Source organism: Stegostoma tigrinum, chromosome 49, assembly GCF_030684315.1.
Source record: "Stegostoma tigrinum isolate sSteTig4 chromosome 49, sSteTig4.hap1, whole genome shotgun sequence".
NCBI classification, from domain to species: domain Eukaryota; kingdom Metazoa; phylum Chordata; class Chondrichthyes; order Orectolobiformes; family Stegostomatidae; genus Stegostoma; species Stegostoma tigrinum.
In genome coordinates, this window is record NC_081402.1 from 2,635,521 (window position 1) to 2,656,184 (window position 20,664).

Consider the following 20,664-nt stretch of genomic DNA (forward strand, 5'->3'; position numbering starts at 1 on the left):
AGGAGGAGAGGGAACCTAATTGAGGTATACAAGATAATGAGAGGCATAGATAGAGTTGATAGCCAGAGACTATTTCCCAGGGCAGAAATGGCTAGCACGAGGGGTCATAGTTTTAAGCTGGTTGGTGGAAAGTATAGAGGGGATGTCAGAGGCAGGTTCTTTACGCAGAGAGCTGTGAGAGCATGGAATGCGTTGCCAGCAGCAGTTGTGGAAGCAAGGTCATTGGGGTCATTTAAGAGACTGCTGGACATGTATATGGTCACAGAAATTTGAGGGTGCATACATGAGGATCAATGGTCGGCACAACATTGTGGGCTGAAGGGCCTGTTCTGTGCTGTACTGTTCTATGTTCTATCTCCCACACCACACCCCCATCCCTCGTACACCCCTACATCTCCCACACCACCCTCCCATCCCTCGTACACCCTTACATCTCACACACCACCCTCCCATCCCTCGTACACCCCTACATCTCCCACACCACCCTCCCATCCCACGTAACACCCTTACATCTCCCACACCACCCTCCCATCCCTCGTACACCCTTACATCTCACACACCACACCCCCATCCCTCGTACACTCTTACATCTCCCACATCACCCCGCCATCCCACGTAACACCCTTACATCTCCCACACCACACCCCCATCCCACGTACACCCCTACATCTCCCACACACTCCATCCCTCGCAGACCCTTACATTTCCCAGCCACCCCAATCCTCACAGACCCTTACATCTCTCCCTCCACCACGCCGCCTCCCTGTACCCTCCTCCCCATCCAGTGTAAACGGTGCTCCTCTATGGAGACACCCTGTCTGTGGTGGACACAGAGAAATGATAGCAGGGTGCAGGATCAGCAGGGGGCTGGGGAAGTAGAGTGACTTTTATGTGTTATTGTGTGGGCAGGATGGGCTGAGGGAGGGGGTGTTTTTGAAGCAGACGTCTCCCTGTGTCTGCGTGGGTTTCCTCTGGGTGCTCCAGTTTCCTCCCACAGTCCAAAGATGTGCAGGTTAGGGTGGATTGGCTGTGATAAATTGATCTGTGGTGCCCAGGAACGTGCAGGTTAGGGTGGATTGGCCATGGGAAATTGTCCCGTAGAGCCCAGGGATGTGCAGGTTAGGGTGGACTGGCCGTGCTAAATTGTCCCATAGTGCCCAGGGATGATTAGGGTGGGTAAGCCATGGGGAATGCAGGGTTACAGGGATGGGGGAAAGTGGTTCTGAATGGGATGCTTTTCATAGCATTGGTGAAGACTTGATGGGCCAAATGGCCTGTTTCCACACTCCAGGGTTTTAATGATATTCTTCTCCAAGAGAGAGATTTGATTTATATGTGTTTGAGCTATAAGGTGGATCATGGAGGGAGAAACCATTCCTTGTTGGCAGAAAGATTGAGAGTCAGAGGGGACACAGTTTGTAGGTGATTGGCCAAGAGGGCAACGTGGAGAAGTAGTTAGGGTCGAGAATGTGCTGCCAGAGAGCGCGGGGGGGAGGGGGTGGTGAGGCGAGGCAGATTTAACCCATACTTCCCCGGGAGTTGGATCATTATCAGAAGCTTCTTTTATTCATTTATGGTATGTGGGTGTCACTAGCTGTGCCAGCATTTATTACCCTGCCCCGAAGTGCCCCCATTGAGAATTTGGGGGTGAGCTACCTTCTTGAAACACTGCAATCCATGTGCTATAGGTTGACCCACAATGCCCTTAGGGTGAGCAGTAAAGTGTGGGTGAACAGAGGCTGAGTGGACGAATGGTTTATGCAGACGGCAAGCACAGACTCGATCAGCTGAATGGCCTTATCATGCTCCTCAGTCAGGAATACTGGACACAAGTTTCCAGACAGGCTGCAATCAGGATGTTCTGTCGCGAGTGATGGTCTCTATCAGTTTCTCTCTGTATCCCCACCACTGTGTTGCCCTCTCCCTCTCTCTGTCTTTGTCCCTCTGTCTCTGTCTTCACCCTGTGTCCGTCTGTCTGTCTCTCTTTCTCTGTATACCCTGGTCCATCCCTTTCTCTGGGTTGCCCTCTCTGTCCCTCTCACTGTGTCCACCCCACTCTCTCGCTCTGTGTACCCCTCTCTCTGTCTGTGACCCCCTCCTCCCTCTCTCTCGCTCTGTACCACCCCGTCTCTACTCCCAGCCCCTTGCTGTGCTGATATGATGCTAACCGACTGCCTCCCTGTTTCTGCAGGTGATGTGAGTATTGGGATAAAGTGTGCCCCTGGGGTTGTGGGACCTGCTGAGGCAGATATTGATTTTGACATTATCCGTAATGACAACGACACATTCACAGTGAAGTATACCCCCCCGGGAGCTGGTCACTACACCATCATGGTCCTGTTCGCTGACCAGGTCAGTGTGTGCAGTGGGAGGGTCTATCTGAACAGGGGAGGGGCAGGTAACAGAGATGGGGAAGGGTGTAGGGGGCTGGAGGAGGTGACAGAGATAGGGAGGGTCATAGGGGGATGGAGGAGGTGACAGAGATAGGGAGGGAGTGCAGGGGGCTGGAGGAGGTGACAGAGATAGGGAGGGTCATAGGGGATGGAGGAGGTGAAAGAGATAGGGAGGGGGTGTAGGGGGCTGGAGGAGGTGACAGAGATAGGGAGGGGGTGTAGGGGGATGGAGGAGGTGACAGAGATAGCGAGGGGGTGTAGGGAGCTGGAGGAGGTGACAGAGATAGGGAGGGAGTGCAGGAGGCTGGAGGAGGTGACAGAGATAGGGAGGGTCATAGGGGGATGGAGGAGGTGAAAGAGATAGGGAGGGAGTGCAGGGGGCTGGAGGAGGTGACAGAGATAGGGAGGGTCATAGGGGATGGAGGAGGTGAAAGAGATAGGGAGGGGGTGTAGGGGGCTGGAGGAGGTGACAGAGATAGGGAGGGGGTGTAGGGGGATGGAGGAGGTGACAGAGATAGCGAGGGGGTGACAGCGATAGGGAGGGGGTGCAGGGGGCTGGAGGAGGTGACAGAGATAGGGAGGGTCATAGGGGATGGAGGAGGTGAAAGAGATAGGGAGGGGGTGTAGGGAGCTGGAGGAGGTGACAGAGACAGGGAGGGGGCGTAGGGGGATGGAGGAGGTGACAGAGATAGGGAGGGGGTGTAGGGGTCTGGCGGAGGTGACAGAGATAGGGAGGGGGTGACAGAGATAGGAAGGTGTGACAGAGATAGGGAGGCGGCGTAGGGGGATGGAGGAGGTGACAGAGCCAGGAAGGCGGTGTGAGGGACTGAAGGAGGTGACAGAGGTAGGGAGGGTGTGTAGGGGGCTGGAGGAGGTAACAGAGATAGGGAGGTGTAGGGGGCTGGAGGAGGTGACAGAGATAGGGAGGGGGTGACAGAGATAGGGAGGGGTGACAGAGATAGGGAGGTGGCGTAGGGGGATGGAGGAGGTGACAGAGATAGGGAGGGGGTGTAGGTGGCTGGAGGGGGTGACAGAGACAGGAAGGGGGTGTGAGGGACTGAAGGAGGTGACAGAGATAGGGAAGAGGTGCAGGGGGCTGGAGGAGGCGACAGAGATAGGGAGGGGTGACAGAGATAGGGAGGGGGTGTAGGGGGCTGGAGGGTGACAGAGAAAGGGAAGAGGTGTAGGGGGCTGGAGGAGGTGACAGAGATAGGGAGGGTCATAGGGGGATGGAGGAGGTGAAAGAGATAGGGAGGGGGTGTAGGGGGCTGGAGGAGGTGACAGAGATGGCGAGGGGGTGACAGAGATAGGGAGGGGGTGTAGGGGGCTGGCGGGGGTGACAGAGATAGGGAGGCGGCGTAGGGGGATGGAGGAGGTGACAGAAATAGGGAGGGGGTGTGGGGGCTGGAGGAGGTGACAGAGATAGGGAGGGGGTGTGGGGGGCTGGAGGAGGTGACAGAGATAGGGAGGGGGTGTAGGGGGCTGGAGGGGGTGACAGAGATAGGGAGGGGGTGTAGGGGGCTGGAGGGAGTGACCCACACTCTGTGTCGATGTAAACCTGTGACGGTTCCTGTCTCACAGGCAATTCCAATGAGCCCCCTGAGGGTAAAGGTCGATCCCGCACACGATGCCAGCAAAGTAAAGGTGGATGGACCTGGGGTCAGCCGCAATGGTAAGGCCGCACCCGGGCCTGGTGTGAGAGAATGATGGGGAGGAGGGAGACTGGGATGGTGTGAGGGACAGGGAATGTGATGGATGGGGGCTCAGAGGGGAATTTGCAGGGGGTGATGGGTTTGGAAGGTGCTGTTGGAGTCGCTGCCGTGTGTGGTGTGGATGGTGCTCACTGCTGCTGCTGTTTGTCGGTGGGTGGAGGGAGGGTGTTGAAGATGCGGGTTAGTCTGTTCATCGTGTGGGGGTTTGTGTGTGCTGAGGGTGGGGGGGCTTTGCATGTTCATTGAGTTGGGGGGGGAAATGTGTGAGTGCTGAGGGTGGGGTAATTGTGTGCTGTTGCCCATGCTGCACAGGTTAGGGGTGGGCTCAGTTGTTGTTGCAGGGAGCCAGCAGAGAGCCAGTGGGCTGTGTGGGGACAAGACTTTGTCTGGGTGGAAGTGATTTGAGGATGAAGTTACTTTGGTCCAGTTACAGCGTGTGGCGTGAAGGGCCTCTGCTCTGAGTAACCATTTCCCCTCTCTCTCCCTCCACCCCCACTCCATCTCTCCTCCCTTCGTCTCTCACCCCACCACCCCCCGCCACTGTATCTCCATGCAGGGGTAGAGATGGGGAAGCCCACCCACTTCACGATCCATACAAAAGGAGCTGGAAAGGCTAAGGCCAACGTGCAGTTCACGGGGCCGACTAAAGCTGAGGCAGTGCGTGACTTTGAGATCCTCGATAACCATGATGACACCTACACCGTCCGATACACGCCTGTACAGCAAGTAGGTCTCTCTCTGCCTTGCTCTGGCCTCCAGAGCTTCCTTCACAGACATCAGGAGCTGAGGCCATTCAGCCCCATCGAGCCTGTCGCCATGACGACACGAACAGGCCCCCAGTGGAGTGGGTGCCACATCTCCATGAGCTCAGGGCTGGCCTGTGACCAAACTCCGAGTGTCCAGCGTCACCCTGATTTACTCGGCACCATTCGGTTCAAAAGATTCTCCCAGTTTCTTGGATTTAAAACCTTCAATTGACTCAGCATTGGCTGCTATTTGCAGAGTGGGCTCTGTTCCTGTGTGACAGGCTCGAGGACGGGGACCAAATGGCCTCTGTTCCTGTGTGACAGACTCGAGGACGGGGACTCGAGGACGGGGACCAAATGGCCTCTGTTCCTGTGTGACAGACTCGAGGACGGGGACTCGAGGACGGGGACCAAATGGCCTCTGTTCCTGTGCGACAGGCTCATGGAAGGGGGCCAAATGGCCTCTTTTCCTGTGTGACAGCCTCGAGGAGGGGGGGGGCTGAATGGCCTATTTTCCTGTGTAACAGCCTCGAGGAAGGGGAATGGAGATGCTGAGTGACTGAGTCTGATTTCTGGGTCAGGTTCTGACATGTTGTGGTTTATTCTTCCAACCCCTCCTCACCCTCTTTGCCCCACACCCGCTCCCTCGATTGACACAGGGCACCCTGGGAGTCGGCGTGACATATGGAGGTGACAATATCCCCAAAAGCCCCTTCAATGTTGGGGTCTCTCCAACTCTGGACATGAGCAAGATCAAGGTTAATGGCCTCAGCGACAGTGAGTGCAATGTTCAAACTTTGCGGCGTGGGTGGGGGGTGCTGAGGGGGGTCGGGTGAGGGGTTTATTTCTGGGTGGTGGTGTATGCTGACAGACTCTCAGAATCAGTCAGACTCAACAGGTTATTCAGGCACCAACGTACTCAACCTCTCCTCATAAAACAGTCTTTCTCTACCTGGGGTCAGCCAAGTGAACCTTCTCTGGACTGCCTCAAACGCCAGTCTATCTTTCCACTGATAAAAAACCCTAAACTGTTGACAATATTCCTACTGTGGTCTGACTAGTGCCTTGTACAGTTTTAGCTAAACCCTCCTTAAATACTCCATTCCCTTTGGAACAAAGGCCAACGTTCCATGCGCCTTCCCTATTACTTGCTAAACCTTGGCTGCTAGTTTTTCGTGGTTCATGGAGGAATCTCCCAGATCCTCTGTTCTGCAGCTTTCTGCAGTCTTTCTCCATTTCAATAATATGCACCTCCTTTTATTCTTCCTGGTAAAGTGCATAACCTCACTTTTCCCCACATTACATCTGTACATATCCCTCTGTCAATTCTTTATGTCATCATGGTTGCTACCCTCTGAGTTATTTTTGTTCCTGAATTGGGTACATGCTTGTTGTAGATGGACCTTGCTTTTAAAAGTGGTTTGCCCTTAAAGAAAGTGCTAAATAGGCTGAAACTCTGCTTTCTTTCTACCTGCCTGTGTGTATGTGTACACAATGCTGCGACTCTGCCTGCTGCTTTCGGTTCGCGAGCTGTGTCAATGGCAGCATTGTCAGTCTGCTGCATGACTCGTTCTGTGCCTTAATATTTTAAACAAAGTAACTCTCAAAGGTCAGCCAGCCATTGTTCAGCCAACTGTCAAAGGTGGGACCAATTTGGTGACGTTGCCACATCTCAGGAGGCGGGGGTTGTTAGTGAGTGGGAAGAATTTGTGATGCTAGTGCTATCCATCCCTGGAGTGGGGGTGGTGAGTGCAGATTGGCTCCATCAAGGCCTTTCACTTCTCTTTCTGTATTCCCTGCCTGTGGCCTGGCAGAGGTCGAGGTAGGAACTGACCAGGAGTTCACAGTGAAGTCCAAAGGTGCAGGTGGACAAGGCAAAGTGAACGCCAAGATCACAGGACCAGCAAACAAGTCAGTGCCCTGCAAGGTGGAGCCAGGTCTCAGCCCTGACAACAGTATCGTCAAGTTTATCCCAAGGGACGAGGGAACCTACCAGGTGGATCTGACCTACGATGGCATCCCAGTGCCTGGGAGCCCCTTCCCACTGGAGGCAGTTGCTCCCTCCAACCCATCCAAGGTGAGGCACACCTTTCGGCGCTGACACTCCATTGCTCGTACACCCTCGGCGCCGACCCTCCGACGGCGCTCCCTCGGCGCCAACCCTCCAACAGCGCTCCCTCGGCGCCGACCCTCCGACGGCTCTCCCTCGGCGCCGACCCTCCGACGGCGATCCCTCGGCGCCAACCCTCCGGCGTCGACCCTCCAACAGCGCTCCCTCGGCGCCGACCCTCCGACGGCTCTCCCTCGGTGCCGACCCTCCGACAGTGCTCCCTCGGCGCCGACCCTCCGACGGCTCTCCCTTGGCGCCGACTCTCCGGCGCTCCCTCGGCGCCGACGCTCCCACAGCCTGCGCCTCGTTGGTGCTGACCCAGACCGGGAGAGGGAGAACGGCTAAAGTTAATGATGTGGGATGATGTCTGTTCTATTTTGCCTTTGCTGCTCAGGTGAAAGCATATGGGCCAGGCCTGAGAGGGGGAGTTGTGGGGTCTCCGGCCCCTTTCACTATTGATACCAAAGGTGCGGGGACAGGAGGACTTGGCCTGACAGTGGAGGGTCCTTGTGAAGCGAAGATCGAGTGTTTGGACAATGGCGATGGTACGTGCTCTGTGTCGTATCTGCCCACAGAACCTGGTGACTATCTGATCAACATCCTGTTCGCTGGCTCACACATCCCCAGCTCACCCTTCAAGGCCAGCATCAAAGCCTCGTTTGACCCATCTAAAGTGAAGGCCTGGGGCCCGGGCCTGGAGCGAGGCCGGGTCGGAGAATCCGGAGATTTTGTCGTGGACTGTGCAAGCGCCGGCCTTGGGGAACTCAACATTGAGATCACCTCGGAGTCAGGAGCCCCAGCAGAAGTTCTGATCCAGGATAACGGAGATGGCACCTACACCATCACTTACATCCCACTGTATCCAGGCACCTACACCATCACCATCAACTACGGGGGACAACCTGTGCCAAACTTCCCCGCCAAGCTTCAAGTCGAACCAGCTGTCGATACGTCCGCCATCAAAGTCTATGGCCCTGGGGTTGAGTCCCGAGGTGAGGCCCCCACATCCATGTGTCTGACACTCCCTCCGTCGGTCACCTCCTCCAGACCCCTACACTCCCTCCCTATCTCCGTCACCCCCTCAAGTCCCCTACACCCCCTCCCTATCTCCGTCACCCCCTCAAGTCCCCTACACCCCCTCCCTATCTCTGTCACCTCCTCCAGCCCCCTACACCCCCTCCCTATCTCTGTCACCTCCTCCAGCCCCTTCACCCCCTCCCTATCTCTGTCACCTCCTCCAGCCCCTTCACCCCCTCCCTATCTCTGTCACCTCCTCCAGCCCCTTCACCCCCTCCCTATCTCTGTCACCTCCTCCAGCCCCTACACCCTCTCCCTATCTCTGTCACCTCCTCCAGCCCCTTCACCCCCTCCCTATCTCTGTCACCTCCTCCAGCCCCTTCACCCCCTCACTATCTCTGTCACCTCCCCAGCCCCTTCACCTCCTCCCTATCTCTGTCACCTCCCCCAGCCCCTTCACCCCCTCCATATCTCTGTCACCCCCTCCAGCCCCCGAAACCACCTCCCTATCCTTGTCACCTCCCCCAGACCCTTCACCTCCTCCCTATCTCTGTCACCTCCCCCAGACCCTTCACCCCCTCCCTATCTCTGTCACCTCCCCAGCCCCTTCACCCCCTCCCTATCTCTGTCACCTCCTCCAGTCCCTTCACCCCCTCCCTATCTCTGTCACCTCCTCCAGCCCCCTAGATCCCCTCCCTATCTCTGTCACCTCCTCCAGCCCCTTCACCCCCTCCCTATCTCTGTCACCTCCTCCAGCCCCCTACACCCCGTCCCTATCTCTGTCACCCCCTCCAGCCCCCTAGACGCCCTCCCTATCCTTGTCACCTCCCCAGCCCCTTCACCCCCTCCCTATCTCTGTCACCTCCCCAGCCCCTTCACCCCCTCCCTATCTCTATCACCTCCTCCAGCCCCTTCACCCCCTCCCTATCTCTGTCACCTCCTCCAGCCCCCTACACCCCCTCCCTATCTCTGTCACCTCTCCAGCCCCCTACACCACCTCCCTATCTCTGTCACCCCCTCCAGCCCCCGAGACCACCTCCCTATCTCTGTCACCTCCTCCAGCCCCTTCACCCCCTCCCTATCTCTGTCACCTCCTCCAGCCCCCTAGATCCCCTCCCTATCTCTGTCACCTCCTCCAGCCCCTTCACCCCCTCCCTATCTCTGTCACCTCCTCCAGCCCCCTACACCCCCTCCCTATCTCTGTCACCTCCTCCAGCCCCCTACACTCCCTCCCTATCTCTGTCACCCCTCCAGCCCCCGAGACCCCCTCCCTATCCTTGTCACCTCCCCCAGACCCTTCACCTCCTCCCTATCTCTGTCACCTCCCCCAGCCCCTTTACCCCCTCCCTATCTCTGTCACCTCCTCCAGCCCCTTCACCCCCTCCCTATCTCTGTCACCTCCTCCAGCCCCCTACACCCCCTCCCTATCTCTGTCACCTCCCCCAGCCCCTTCACCCCCTCCCTATCTCTGTCACCTCCCCAGCCCCTTCACCCCCTCCCTATCTCTGTCACCCCCTCCAGCCCCCGAGACCACCTCCCTATCCTTGTCACCTCCCCCAGACCCTTCACCTCCTCCCTATCTCTGTCACCTCCCCCAGCCCCTTCACCGCCTCCCTATCTCTGTCACCTCCTCCAGCCCCTTCACCCCCTCCCTATCTCTGTCACCTCCTCCAGCCCCCTAGATCCCCTCCCTATCTCTGTCACCTCCTCCAGCCCCTTCACCCCCTCCCTATCTCTGTCACCTCCTCCAGCCCCCTACACCCCCTCCCTATCTCTGTCACCTCCTCCAGCCCCCTACACTCCCTCCCTATCTCTGTCACCCCTCCAGCCCCCGAGACCCCCTCCCTATCCTTGTTACCTCCCCCAGACCCTTCACCTCCTCCCTATCTCTGTCACCTCCTCCAGCCCCTTCACCCCCTCCCTATCTCTGTCACCTCCTCCAGCCCCCTACACCCCATCCCTATCTCTGTCACCTCCTCCAGCCCCTTCACCCCCTCCCTATCTCTGTCACCTCCTCCAGCCCCCTACACCCCCTCCATATCTCTGTCACCTCCTCCAGCCCCTTCACCCCCTCCCTATCTCTGTCACCTCCTCCAGCCCCCTACACCCCCTCCCTATCTCTGTCACCTCCTCCAGCCCCTTCACCCCCTCCCTATCTCTGTCACCTCCTCCAGCCCCTTCACCCCCTCCCTATCTCTGTCACCTCCTCCAGCCCCTTCACCCCCTCCCTATCTCTGTCACCTCCTCCAGCCCCTACACCCTCTCCCTATCTCTGTCACCTCCTCCAGCCCCTTCACCCCCACCCTATCTCTGTCACCTCCTCCAGCTCCCTACACCCCCTCCCTATCTCTGTCACCTCCTCCAGCCCCTACACCCCCTCCCTATCTCTGTCACCTCCTCCAGCCCCTTCACCCCGTCCCTATCTCTGTCACCCCCTCCAGCCCCCTAGACGCCCTCCCAATCCTTGTCACCTCCCCCAGCCCCTTCACCCCCTCCCTATCTCTGTCACCTCCCCAGCCCCTTCACCCCCTCCCTATCTCTGTCACCTCCTCCAGCCCCTTCACCCCCTCCCTATCTCTGTCACCTCCTCCAGCCCCTACACCCCCTCCCTATCTCTGTCACCTCCCCAGCCCCTTCACCCCCTCCCTATCTCTGTCACCTCCTCCAGCCCCGACACCCTCTCCCTATCTCTGTCACCTCCTCCAGCCCCTTCACCCCCTCCCTATCTCTGTCACCTCCTCCAGCTCCCTACACCCCCTCCCTATCTCTGTCACCTCCTCCAGCCCCTACACCCCCTCCCTATCTCTGTCACCTCCTCCAGCCCCTTCACCCCCTCCCTATCTCTGTCACCTCCTCCAGCCCCTTCACCCCCTCCCTATCTCTGTCACCTCCTCCAGCCCCTTCACCCCCTCCCTATCTCTGTCACCTCCTCCAGCCCCCTACACCCCCTCCCTATCTCTGTCACCTCCTCCAGCCCCTACACCCTCTCCCTATCTCTGTCACCTCCTCCAGCCCCTTCACCCCCTCCCTATCTCTGTCACCTCCTCCAGCTCCCTACACCCCCTCCCTATCTCTGTCACCTCCTCCAGCCCCTTCACCCCCTCCCTATCTCTGTCACCTCCTCCAGCCCCCTACACCCCTTCCCTATCTCTGTCACCTCCTCCAGCCCCTACACCCTCTCCCTATCTCTGTCACCTCCTCCAGCCCCTTCACCCCCTCCCTATCTCTGTCACTTCCTCCAGCTCCCTACACCCCCTCCCTATCTCTGTCACCTCCTCCAGCCCCTACACCCCCTCCCTATCTCTGTCACCTCCTCCAGCCCCTTCACCCCCTCCCTATCTCTGTCACCTCCTCCAGCCCCCTACACCCCTTCCCTATCTCTGTCACCTCCTCCAGCCCCTACACCCTCTCCCTATCTCTGTCACCTCCTCCAGCCCCTTCACCCCCTCCCTATCTCTGTCACCTCCTCCAGCTCCCTACACCCCCTCCCTATCTCTGTCACCTCCTCCAGCCCCTTCACCCCCTCACTATCTCTGTCACCTCCTCCAGCCCCTACACCCCCTCCCTATCTCTGTCACCTCCTCCAGCTCCCTACACCCCCTCCCTATCTCTGTCACCTCCTCCAGCCCCTACACCCTCTCCCTATCTCTGTCACCCCCTCCAGCCCCTACACCCCCTCCCTATCTCTGTCACCTCCTCCAGCTCCCTACACCCCCTCCCTATCTCTGTCACCTCCTCCAGCCCCTACACCCTCTCCCTATCTCTGTCACCCCCTCCTGCCCCTACACCCCCTCCCTATCTCTGTCACCTCCTCCAGCTCCCTACACCCCCTCCCTATCTCTGTCACCTCCTCCAGCCCCTACACCCTCTCCCTATCTCTGTCACCCCCTCCAGCCCCTACACCCCCTCCCTATCTCTGTCACCTCCTCCAGCTCCCTACACTCTCTCCCTATCTCTGTCACCCCCTCCAGCCCCTACACCCCCTCCCTATCTCTGTCACCTCCTCCAGCTCCCTACACCCCCTCCCTATCTCTGTCACCTCCTCCAGCTCCCTACACCCCCTCCCTATCTCTGTCACCTCCTCCAGCCCCTACACCCCCTCCCTATCTCTGTCACCTCCTCCAGCCCCTTCACCCCCTCCCTATCTCTGTCACCTCCTCCAGCCCCCTACACCCCCTCCCTATCTCTGTCACCTCCTCCAGCCCCTACACCCTCTCCCTATCTCTGTCACCTCCTCCAGCCCCTTCACCCCCTCCCTATCTCTGTCACCTCCTCCAGCTCCCTACACCCCCTCCCTATCTCTGTCACCTCCTCCAGCCCCTTCACCCCCTCCCTATCTCTGTCACCTCCTCCAGCTCCCTACACCCTCTCCCTATCTCTGTCACCTCCTCCAGCTCCCTACACCCCCTCCCTATCTCTGTCACCTCCTCCAGCCCCTACACCCCCTCCCTATCTCTGTCACCTCCTCCAGCTCCCTACACCCTCTCCCTATCTCTGTCACCTCCTCCAGCTCCCTACACCCCCTCCCTATCTCTGTCACCTCCTCCAGCCCCTACACCCCCTCCCTATCTCTGTCACCTCCTCCAGCCCCTACACCCTCTCCCTATCTCTGTCACCCCCTCCAGCCCCTACACCCCCTCCCTATCTCTGTCACCTCCTCCAGCTCCCTACACCCCCTCCCTATCTCTGTCACCTCCTCCAGCCCCTACACCCTCTCCCTATCTCTGTCACCCCCTCCAGCCCCTACACCCCCTCCCTATCTCTGTCACCTCCTCCAGCCCCTACACCCTCTCCCTATCTCTGTCACCCACTCCAGCCCCTTCACCCCCTCCCTATCTCTGTCACCTCCTCCAGCCCCCTACACCCCCTCCCTATCTCTGTCACCTCCTCCAGCCCCTACACCCTCTCCCTATCTCTGTCACCTCCTCCAGCCCCTTCACCCCCTCCCTATCTCTGTCACCTCCTCCAGCTCCCTACACCCCCTCCCTATCTCTGTCACCTCCTCCAGCCCCTTCACCCCCTCACTATCTCTGTCACCTCCTCCAGCCCCTACACCCCCTCCCTATCTCTGTCACCTCCTCCAGCTCCCTACACCCTCTCCCTATCTCTGTCACCTCCTCCAGCTCCCTACACCCCCTCCCTATCTCTGTCACCTCCTCCAGCCCCTACACCCCCTCTCTATCTCTGTCACCTCCTCCAGCCCCTACACCCTCTCCCTATCTCTGTCACCCCCTCCAGCCCCTACACCCCCTCCCTATCTCTGTCACCTCCTCCAGCTCCCTACACCCCCTCCCTATCTCTGTCACCTCCTCCAGCCCCTACACCCTCTCCCTATCTCTGTCACCTCCTCCAGCTCCCTACACCCCCTCCCTATCTCTGTCACCTCCTCCAGCTCCCTACACCCCCTCCCTATCTCTGTCACCTCCTCCAGCCCCTTCACCCCCTCCCTATCTCTGTCACCTCCTCCAGCTCCCTACACACCCTCCCTATCTCTGTCACCTCCTCCAGCTCCCTACACCGCCTCCCTATCTCTGTCACCTCCTCCAGCTCCCTACACCCCCTCCCTATCTCTGTCACCTCCTCCAGCTCCCTACACCCCCTCCCTATCTCTGTCACCTCCTCCAGCTCCCTACACCCCCTCCCTATCTCTGTCACCTCCTCCAGCTCCCTACACCCTCCCTATCTCTGTCACCTCCTCCAGCTCCCTACACCATCCCTATCTCTGTCACCTCCTCCAGCTCCCTACACCCTCCCTATCTCTGTCACCTCCTCCAGCCCCCTACACCCCCTCCCTATCTCTGTCACCTCCTCCAGCTCCCTACACCCTCCCTATCTCTGTCACCTCCTCCAGCTCCCTACACCCTCCCTATCTCTGTCACCTCCTCCAGCCCCCTACACCCCCTCCCTATCTCTGTCACCTCCTCCAGCCCCCTACACCCCCTCCCTATCTCTGTCACCTCCTCCAGCCCCCTATACCCCCTCCCTATCTCTGCCACCTCCTCCAGCCCCTACACCCCCTCCCTATCTCTGTCACCCCCTCCAGCCCCCTACACCCCCTCCCTATCTCTGTCACCTCCTCCAGCTCCCTACACCCTCCCTATCTCTGTCACCTCCTCCAGCTCCCTACACCCTCCCTATCTCTGTCACCTCCTCCAGCCCCCTACACCCCCTCCCTATCTCTGTCACCTCCTCCAGCCCCTTCACCCCCTCACTATCTCTGTCACCTCCTCCAGCCCCTACACCCCCTCCCTATCTCTGTCACCTCCTCCAGCTCCCTACACCCTCTCCCTATCTCTGTCACCTCCTCCAGCTCCCTACACCCCCTCCCTATCTCTGTCACCTCCTCCAGCCCCTACACCCCCTCCCTATCTCTGTCACCTCGTCCAGCCCCTACACCCCCTCCCTATCTCTGTCACCCCCTGCAGCCCCTACACCCCCTCCCTATCTCTGTCACCTCCTCCAGCTCCCTACACCCCCTCCCTATCTCTGTCACCTCCTCCAGCCCCTACACCCTCTCCCTATCTCTGTCACCTCCTCCAGCTCCCTACACCCCCTCCCTATCTCTGTCACCTCCTCCAGCTCCCTACACCCCCTCCCTATCTCTGTCACCTCCTCCAGCCCCTTCACCCCCTCCCTATCTCTGTCACCTCCTCCAGCTCCCTACACACCCTCCCTATCTCTGTCACCTCCTCCAGCTCCCTACACCCCCTCCCTATCTCTGTCACCTCCTCCAGCTCCCTACACCCCCTCCCTATCTCTGTCACCTCCTCCAGCTCCCTACACCCCCTCCCTATCTCTGTCACCTCCTCCAGCTCCCTACACCCCCTCCCTATCTCTGTCACCTCCTCCAGCTCCCTACACCCTCCCTATCTCTGTCACCTCCTCCAGCTCCCTACACCATCCCTATCTCTGTCACCTCCTCCAGCTCCCTACACCCTCCCTATCTCTGTCACCTCCTCCAGCCCCCTACACCCCCTCCCTATCTCTGTCACCTCCTCCAGCTCCCTACACCCTCCCTATCTCTGTCACCTCCTCCAGCTCCCTACACCCTCCCTATCTCTGTCACCTCCTCCAGCCCCCTACACCCCCTCCCTATCTCTGTCACCTCCTCAAGCCCCCTACACCCCCTCCCTATCTCTGTCACCTCCTCCAGCCCCCTATACCCCCTCCCTATCTCTGCCACCTCCTCCAGCCCCTACACCCCCTCCCTATCTCTGTCACCCCCTCCAGCCCCCTACACCCCCTCCCTATCTCTGTCACCTCCTCCAGCTCCCTACACCCTCCCTATCTCTGTCACCTCCTCCAGCTCCCTACACCCTCCCTATCTCTGTCACCCCCTCCAGCCCCCTACACCCCCTCCCTATCTCTGTCACCTCCTCCAGCTCCCTACACCCCCTCCCTATCTCTGCCACCTCCTCCAGCCCCTACACCCCCTCCCTATCTCTGTCACCTCCTCCAGCCGCTACACCCCCTCCCTATCTCTGTCACCTCCTCCAGCCCCTACACCCCCTCCCTATCTCTGTCACCTCCTCCAGCCCCTACACCCCCTCCCTATCTCTGTCACCTCCTCCAGCCCCTACACCCCCTCCCTATCTCTGTCACCCCCTCCAGCCCCCTACACCCCCTCCCTATCTCTGTCACCTCCTCCAGCCCCCTATACCCCCTCCCTATCTCTGTCACCTCCTCCAGCCCCTACACCCTCTCCCTATCTCTGTCACCTCCTCCAGCTCCCTACAACCCCTCCCTATCTCTGTCACCTCCTCCAGCCCCTACACCCCCTCCCTATCTCTGTCACCCCCTCCAGCCCCTACACCCCCTCCCTATCTCTGTAACCCCCTCCAGCCCCCTACACCCCCTCCCTATCTCTGTCACCTCCTCCAGCTCCCTACACACCCTCCCTATCTCTGTCACCTCCTCCAGCCCCTACACCCCCTCCCTATCTCTGTCACCCCCTCCAGCCCCTACACCCCCTCCCTATCTCTGTCACCCCCTCCAGCCCCTGCACCCCCTCCCTATCTCTGTCACCTCCTCCAGCCCCCTACACCCCCTCCCTATCTCTGTCACCTCCTCCAGCCCCCTATACCCCCTCCCTATCTCTGCCACCTCCTCCAGCCCCTACACCCCCTCCCTATCTCTGTCACCCCCTCCAGCCCCCTACACCCCCTCCCTATCTCTGTCACCTCCTCCAGCTCCCTACACCCCCTCCCTATCTCTGCCACCTCCTCCAGCCCCTACACCCCCTCCCTATCTCTGTCACCTCCTCCAGCCCCTACACCCCCTCCCTATCTCTGTCACCTCCTCCAGCCCCTACACCCCCTCCCTATCTCTGTCACCTCCTCCAGCCCCTACACCCCCTCCCTATCTCTGTCACCTCCTCCAGCCCCTACACCCCCTCCCTATCTCTGTCACCCCCTCCAGCCCCCTACACCCCCTCCCTATCTCTGTCACCTCCTCCAGCCCCCTATACCCCCTCCCTATCTCTGTCACCTCCTCCAGCCCCTACACCCTCTCCCTATCTCTGTCACCTCCTCCAGCTCCCTACACCCCCTCCCTATCTCTGTCACCTCCTCCAGCCCCTACACCCCCTCCCTATCTCTGTCACCCCCTCCAGCCCCTACACCCCCTCCCTATCTCTGTAACCCCCTCCAGCCCCCTACACCCCCTCCCTATCTCTGTCACCTCCTCCAGCTCCCTACACACCCTCCCTATCTCTGTCACCTCCTCCAGCCCCTACACCCCCTCCCTATCTCTGTCACCCCCTCCAGCCCCTACACCCCCTCGCTATCTCTGTCACCCCCTCCAGCCCCTGCACCCCCTCCCTATCTCTGTCACCTCCTCCAGCCCCCTACACCCCCTCCCTATCTCTGTCACCCCCTCCAGCCCCTACACCCCCTCCCTATCTCTGTCACCTCCTCCAGCTCCCTACAGCCCCTCCCTATCTCTGTCACCTCCTCCAGCTCCCTACACCCCCTCCCTGTCTCTGTCACCCTCTCCAGCCCCTACACCCCCTCCCTGTCTCTGTCACCCTCTCCAGCCCCTACACCCCCTCCCTGTCTCTGTCACCCTCTCCAGCCCCTACACCCCCTCCCTATCTCTGTCACCTCCTCCAGCCCCTACACACCCTCCCTATCTCTGTAACCCCCTCCAGCCCCTACACCCCCTCCCTATCTCTGTCACCCCCTCCAGCCCCCTACACCCCCTCCCTATCTCTGTCACCTCCTCCAGCTCCCTACACCCTCCCTATCTCTGTCACCTCCTCCAGCTCCCTACACCCCCTCCCTATCTCTGTCACCTCCTCCAGCTCCCTACACCCCCTCCCTATCTCTGTCACCTCCTCCAGCCCCTTCACCCCCTCCCTATCTCTGTCACCTCCTCCAGCTCCCTACACACCCTCCCTATCTCTGTCACCTCCTCCAGCTCCCTACACCCCCTCCCTATCTCTGTCACCTCCTCCAGCTCCCTACACCCCCTCCCTATCTCTGTCACCTCCTCCAGCTCCCTACACCCCCTCCCTATCTCTGTCACCTCCTCCAGCTCCCTACACCCCCTCCCTATCTCTGTCACCTCCTCCAGCTCCCTACACCCTCCCTATCTCTGTCACCTCCTCCAGCTCCCTACACCATCCCTATCTCTGTCACCTCCTCCAGCTCCCTACACCCTCCCTATCTCTGTCACCTCCTCCAGCCCCCTACACCCCCTCCCTATCTCTGTCACCTCCTCCAGCTCCCTACACCCTCACTATCTCTGTCACCTCCTCCAGCTCCCTACACCCTCCCTATCTCTGTCACCTCCTCCAGCCCCCTACACCCCCTCCCTATCTCTGTCACCTCCTCCAGCCCCCTACACCCCCTCCCTATCTCTGTCACCTCCTCCAGCCCCCTATACCCCCTCTCTATCTCTGCCACCTCCTCCAGCCCCTACACCCCCTCCCTATCTCTGTCACCCCCTCCAGCCCCCTACACCCCCTCCCTATCTCTGTCACCTCCTCCAGCTCCCTACACCCTCCCTATCTCTGTCACCTCCTCCAGCTCCCTACACCCTCCCTATCTCTGTCACCTCCTCCAGCCCCCTACACCCCCTCCCTATCTCTGTCACCTCCTCCAGCCCCCTACACCCCCTCCCTATCTCTGTCACCTCCTCCAGCCCCCTATACCCCCTCCCTATCTCTGCCACCTCCTCCAGCCCCTACACCCCCTCCCTATCTCTGTCACCCCCTCCAGCCCCCTACACCCCCTCCCTATCTCTGTCACCTCCTCCAGCTCCCTACACCCCCTCCCTATCTCTGCCACCTCCTCCAGCCCCTACACCCCCTCCCTATCTCTGTCACCTCCTCCAGCCCCTACACCCCCTCCCTATCTCTGTCACCTCCTCCAGCCCCTACACCCCCTCCCTATCTCTGTCACCTCCTCCAGCCCCTACACCCCCTCCCTATCTCTGTCACCTCCTCCAGCCCCTACACCCCCTCCCTATCTCTGTCACCCCCTCCAGCCCCCTACACCCCCTCCCTATCTCTGTCACCTCCTCCAGCCCCCTATACCCCCTCCCTATCTCTGTCACCTCCTCCAGCCCCTACACCCTCTCCCTATCTCTGTCACCTCCTCCAGCTCCCTACAACCCCTCCCTATCTCTGTCACCTCCTCCAGCCCCTACACCCCCTCCCTATCTCTGTCACCCCCTCCAGCCCCTACACCCCCTCCCTATCTCTGTAACCCCCTCCAGCCCCCTACACCCCCTCCCTATCTCTGTCACCTCCTCCAGCTCCCTACACACCCTCCCTATCTCTGTCACCTCCTCCAGCCCCTACACCCCCTCCCTATCTCTGTCACCCCCTCCAGCCCCTACACCCCCTCCCTATCTCTGTCACCCCCTCCAGCCCCTGCACCCCCTCCCTATCTCTGTCACCTCCTCCAGCCCCCTACACCCCCTCCCTATCTCTGTCACCTCCTCCAGCCCCCTAAACCCCCTCCCTATCTCTGCCACCTCCTCCAGCCCCTACACCCCCTCCCTATCTCTGTCACCCCCTCCAGCCCCCTACACCCCCTCCCTATCTCTGTCACCTCCTCCAGCTCCCTACACCCCCTCCCTATCTCTGCCACCTCCTCCAGCCCCTACACCCCCTCCCTATCTCTGTCACCTCCTCCAGCCCCTACACCCCCTCCCTATCTCTGTCACCTCCTCCAGCCCCTACACCCCCTCCCTATCTCTGTCACCTCCTCCAGCCCCTACACCCCCTCCCTATCTCTGTCACCTCCTCCAGCCCCTACACCCCCTCCCTATCTCTGTCACCCCCTCCAGCCCCCTACACCCCCTCCCTATCTCTGTCACCTCCTCCAGCCCCCTATACCCCCTCCCTATCTCTGTCACCTCCTCCAGCCCCTACACCCTCTCCCTATCTCTGTCACCTCCTCCAGCTCCCTACACCCCCTCCCTATCTCTGTCACCTCCTCCAGCCCCTACACCCCCTCCCTATCTCTGTCACCCCCTCCAGCCCCTACACCCCCTCCCTATCTCTGTAACCCCCTCCAGCCCCCTACACCCCCTCCCTATCTCTGTCACCTCCTCCAGCTCCCTACACACCCTCCCTATCTCTGTCACCTCCTCCAGCCCCTACACCCCCTCCCTATCTCTGTCACCCCCTCCAGCCCCTACACCCCCTCCCTATCTCTGTCACCCCCTCCAGCCCCTGCACCCCCTCCCTATCTCTGTCACCTCCTCCAGCCCCCTACACCCCCTCCCTATCTCTGTCACCCCCTCCAGCCCCTACACCCCCTCCCTATCTCTGTCACCTCCTCCAGCTCCCTACACCCCCTCCCTATCTCTGTCACCTCCTCCAGCTCCCTACACCCCCTCCCTGTCTCTGTCACCCTCTCCAGCCCCTACACCCCCTCCCTGTCTCTGTCACCCTCTCCAGCCCCTACACCCCCTCCCTATCTCTGTCACCTCCTCCAGCTCCCTACACCCCCTCCCTATCTCTGTCACCTCCTCCAGCACCCTACACCCCCTCCCTGTCTCTGTCACCCTCTCCAGCCCCTACATCCCCTCCCTATCTCTGTCACCTCCTCCAGCCCCTACACCCCCTCCCTATCTCTGTAACCCCCTCCAGCCCCTACACCCCCTCCCTATCTCTGTCACCTCCTCCAGCCCCCTATACCCCCTCCCTATCTCTGTCACCTCCTCCAGCCCCCTACACCCCCTCCCTATCTCTGTCACCTCCTCCAGCCCCTACACCCCCTCCCTATCTCTGTCACCTCCTCCAGCCCCTACACCCTCTCCCTATCTCTGTCACCCCCTCCAGCCCCTACACACCCTCCCTATCTCTGTAACCCCCTCCAGCCCCCTACACACCCTCCCTATCTCTGTAACCCCCTCCAGCCCCTACACCCCCTCCCTATCTCTGTCACCCCCTCCAGCCCCTGCACCCCCTCCCTATCTCTGTCAACTCCTCCAGCCCCCTACACCCCCTCCCTATCTCTGTCACCTCCTCCAGCCCCCTATACCCCCTCCCTATCTCTGCCACCTCCTCCAGCCCCTACACCCCCTCCCTATCTCTGTCACCCCCTCCAGCCCCCTACACCCCCTCCCTATCTCTGTCACCTCCTCCAGCTCCCTACACCCCCTCCCTATCTCTGCCACCTCCTGCAGCCCCTACACCCCCTCCCTATCTCTGTCACCTCCTCCAGCCCCTA

The 20,664-nt window shown here is 60.1% G+C and overlaps 1 protein-coding gene across 1 annotated transcript in view; it reads left to right on the top strand.

The window, feature by feature from the left end:
- Nucleotides 1-20,664, top strand: part of LOC125450013 (filamin-A) — a 109,385-nt gene that overhangs the window by 36,876 nt on the left and 51,845 nt on the right. The window contains 6 exon segments of the mRNA XM_059643190.1: nucleotides 2,192-2,352; nucleotides 3,975-4,065; nucleotides 4,662-4,831; nucleotides 5,511-5,628; nucleotides 6,666-6,928; nucleotides 7,356-7,953. Of these exon segments, the coding sequence (XP_059499173.1) occupies nucleotides 2,192-2,352; nucleotides 3,975-4,065; nucleotides 4,662-4,831; nucleotides 5,511-5,628; nucleotides 6,666-6,928; nucleotides 7,356-7,953 (1,401 nt within the window).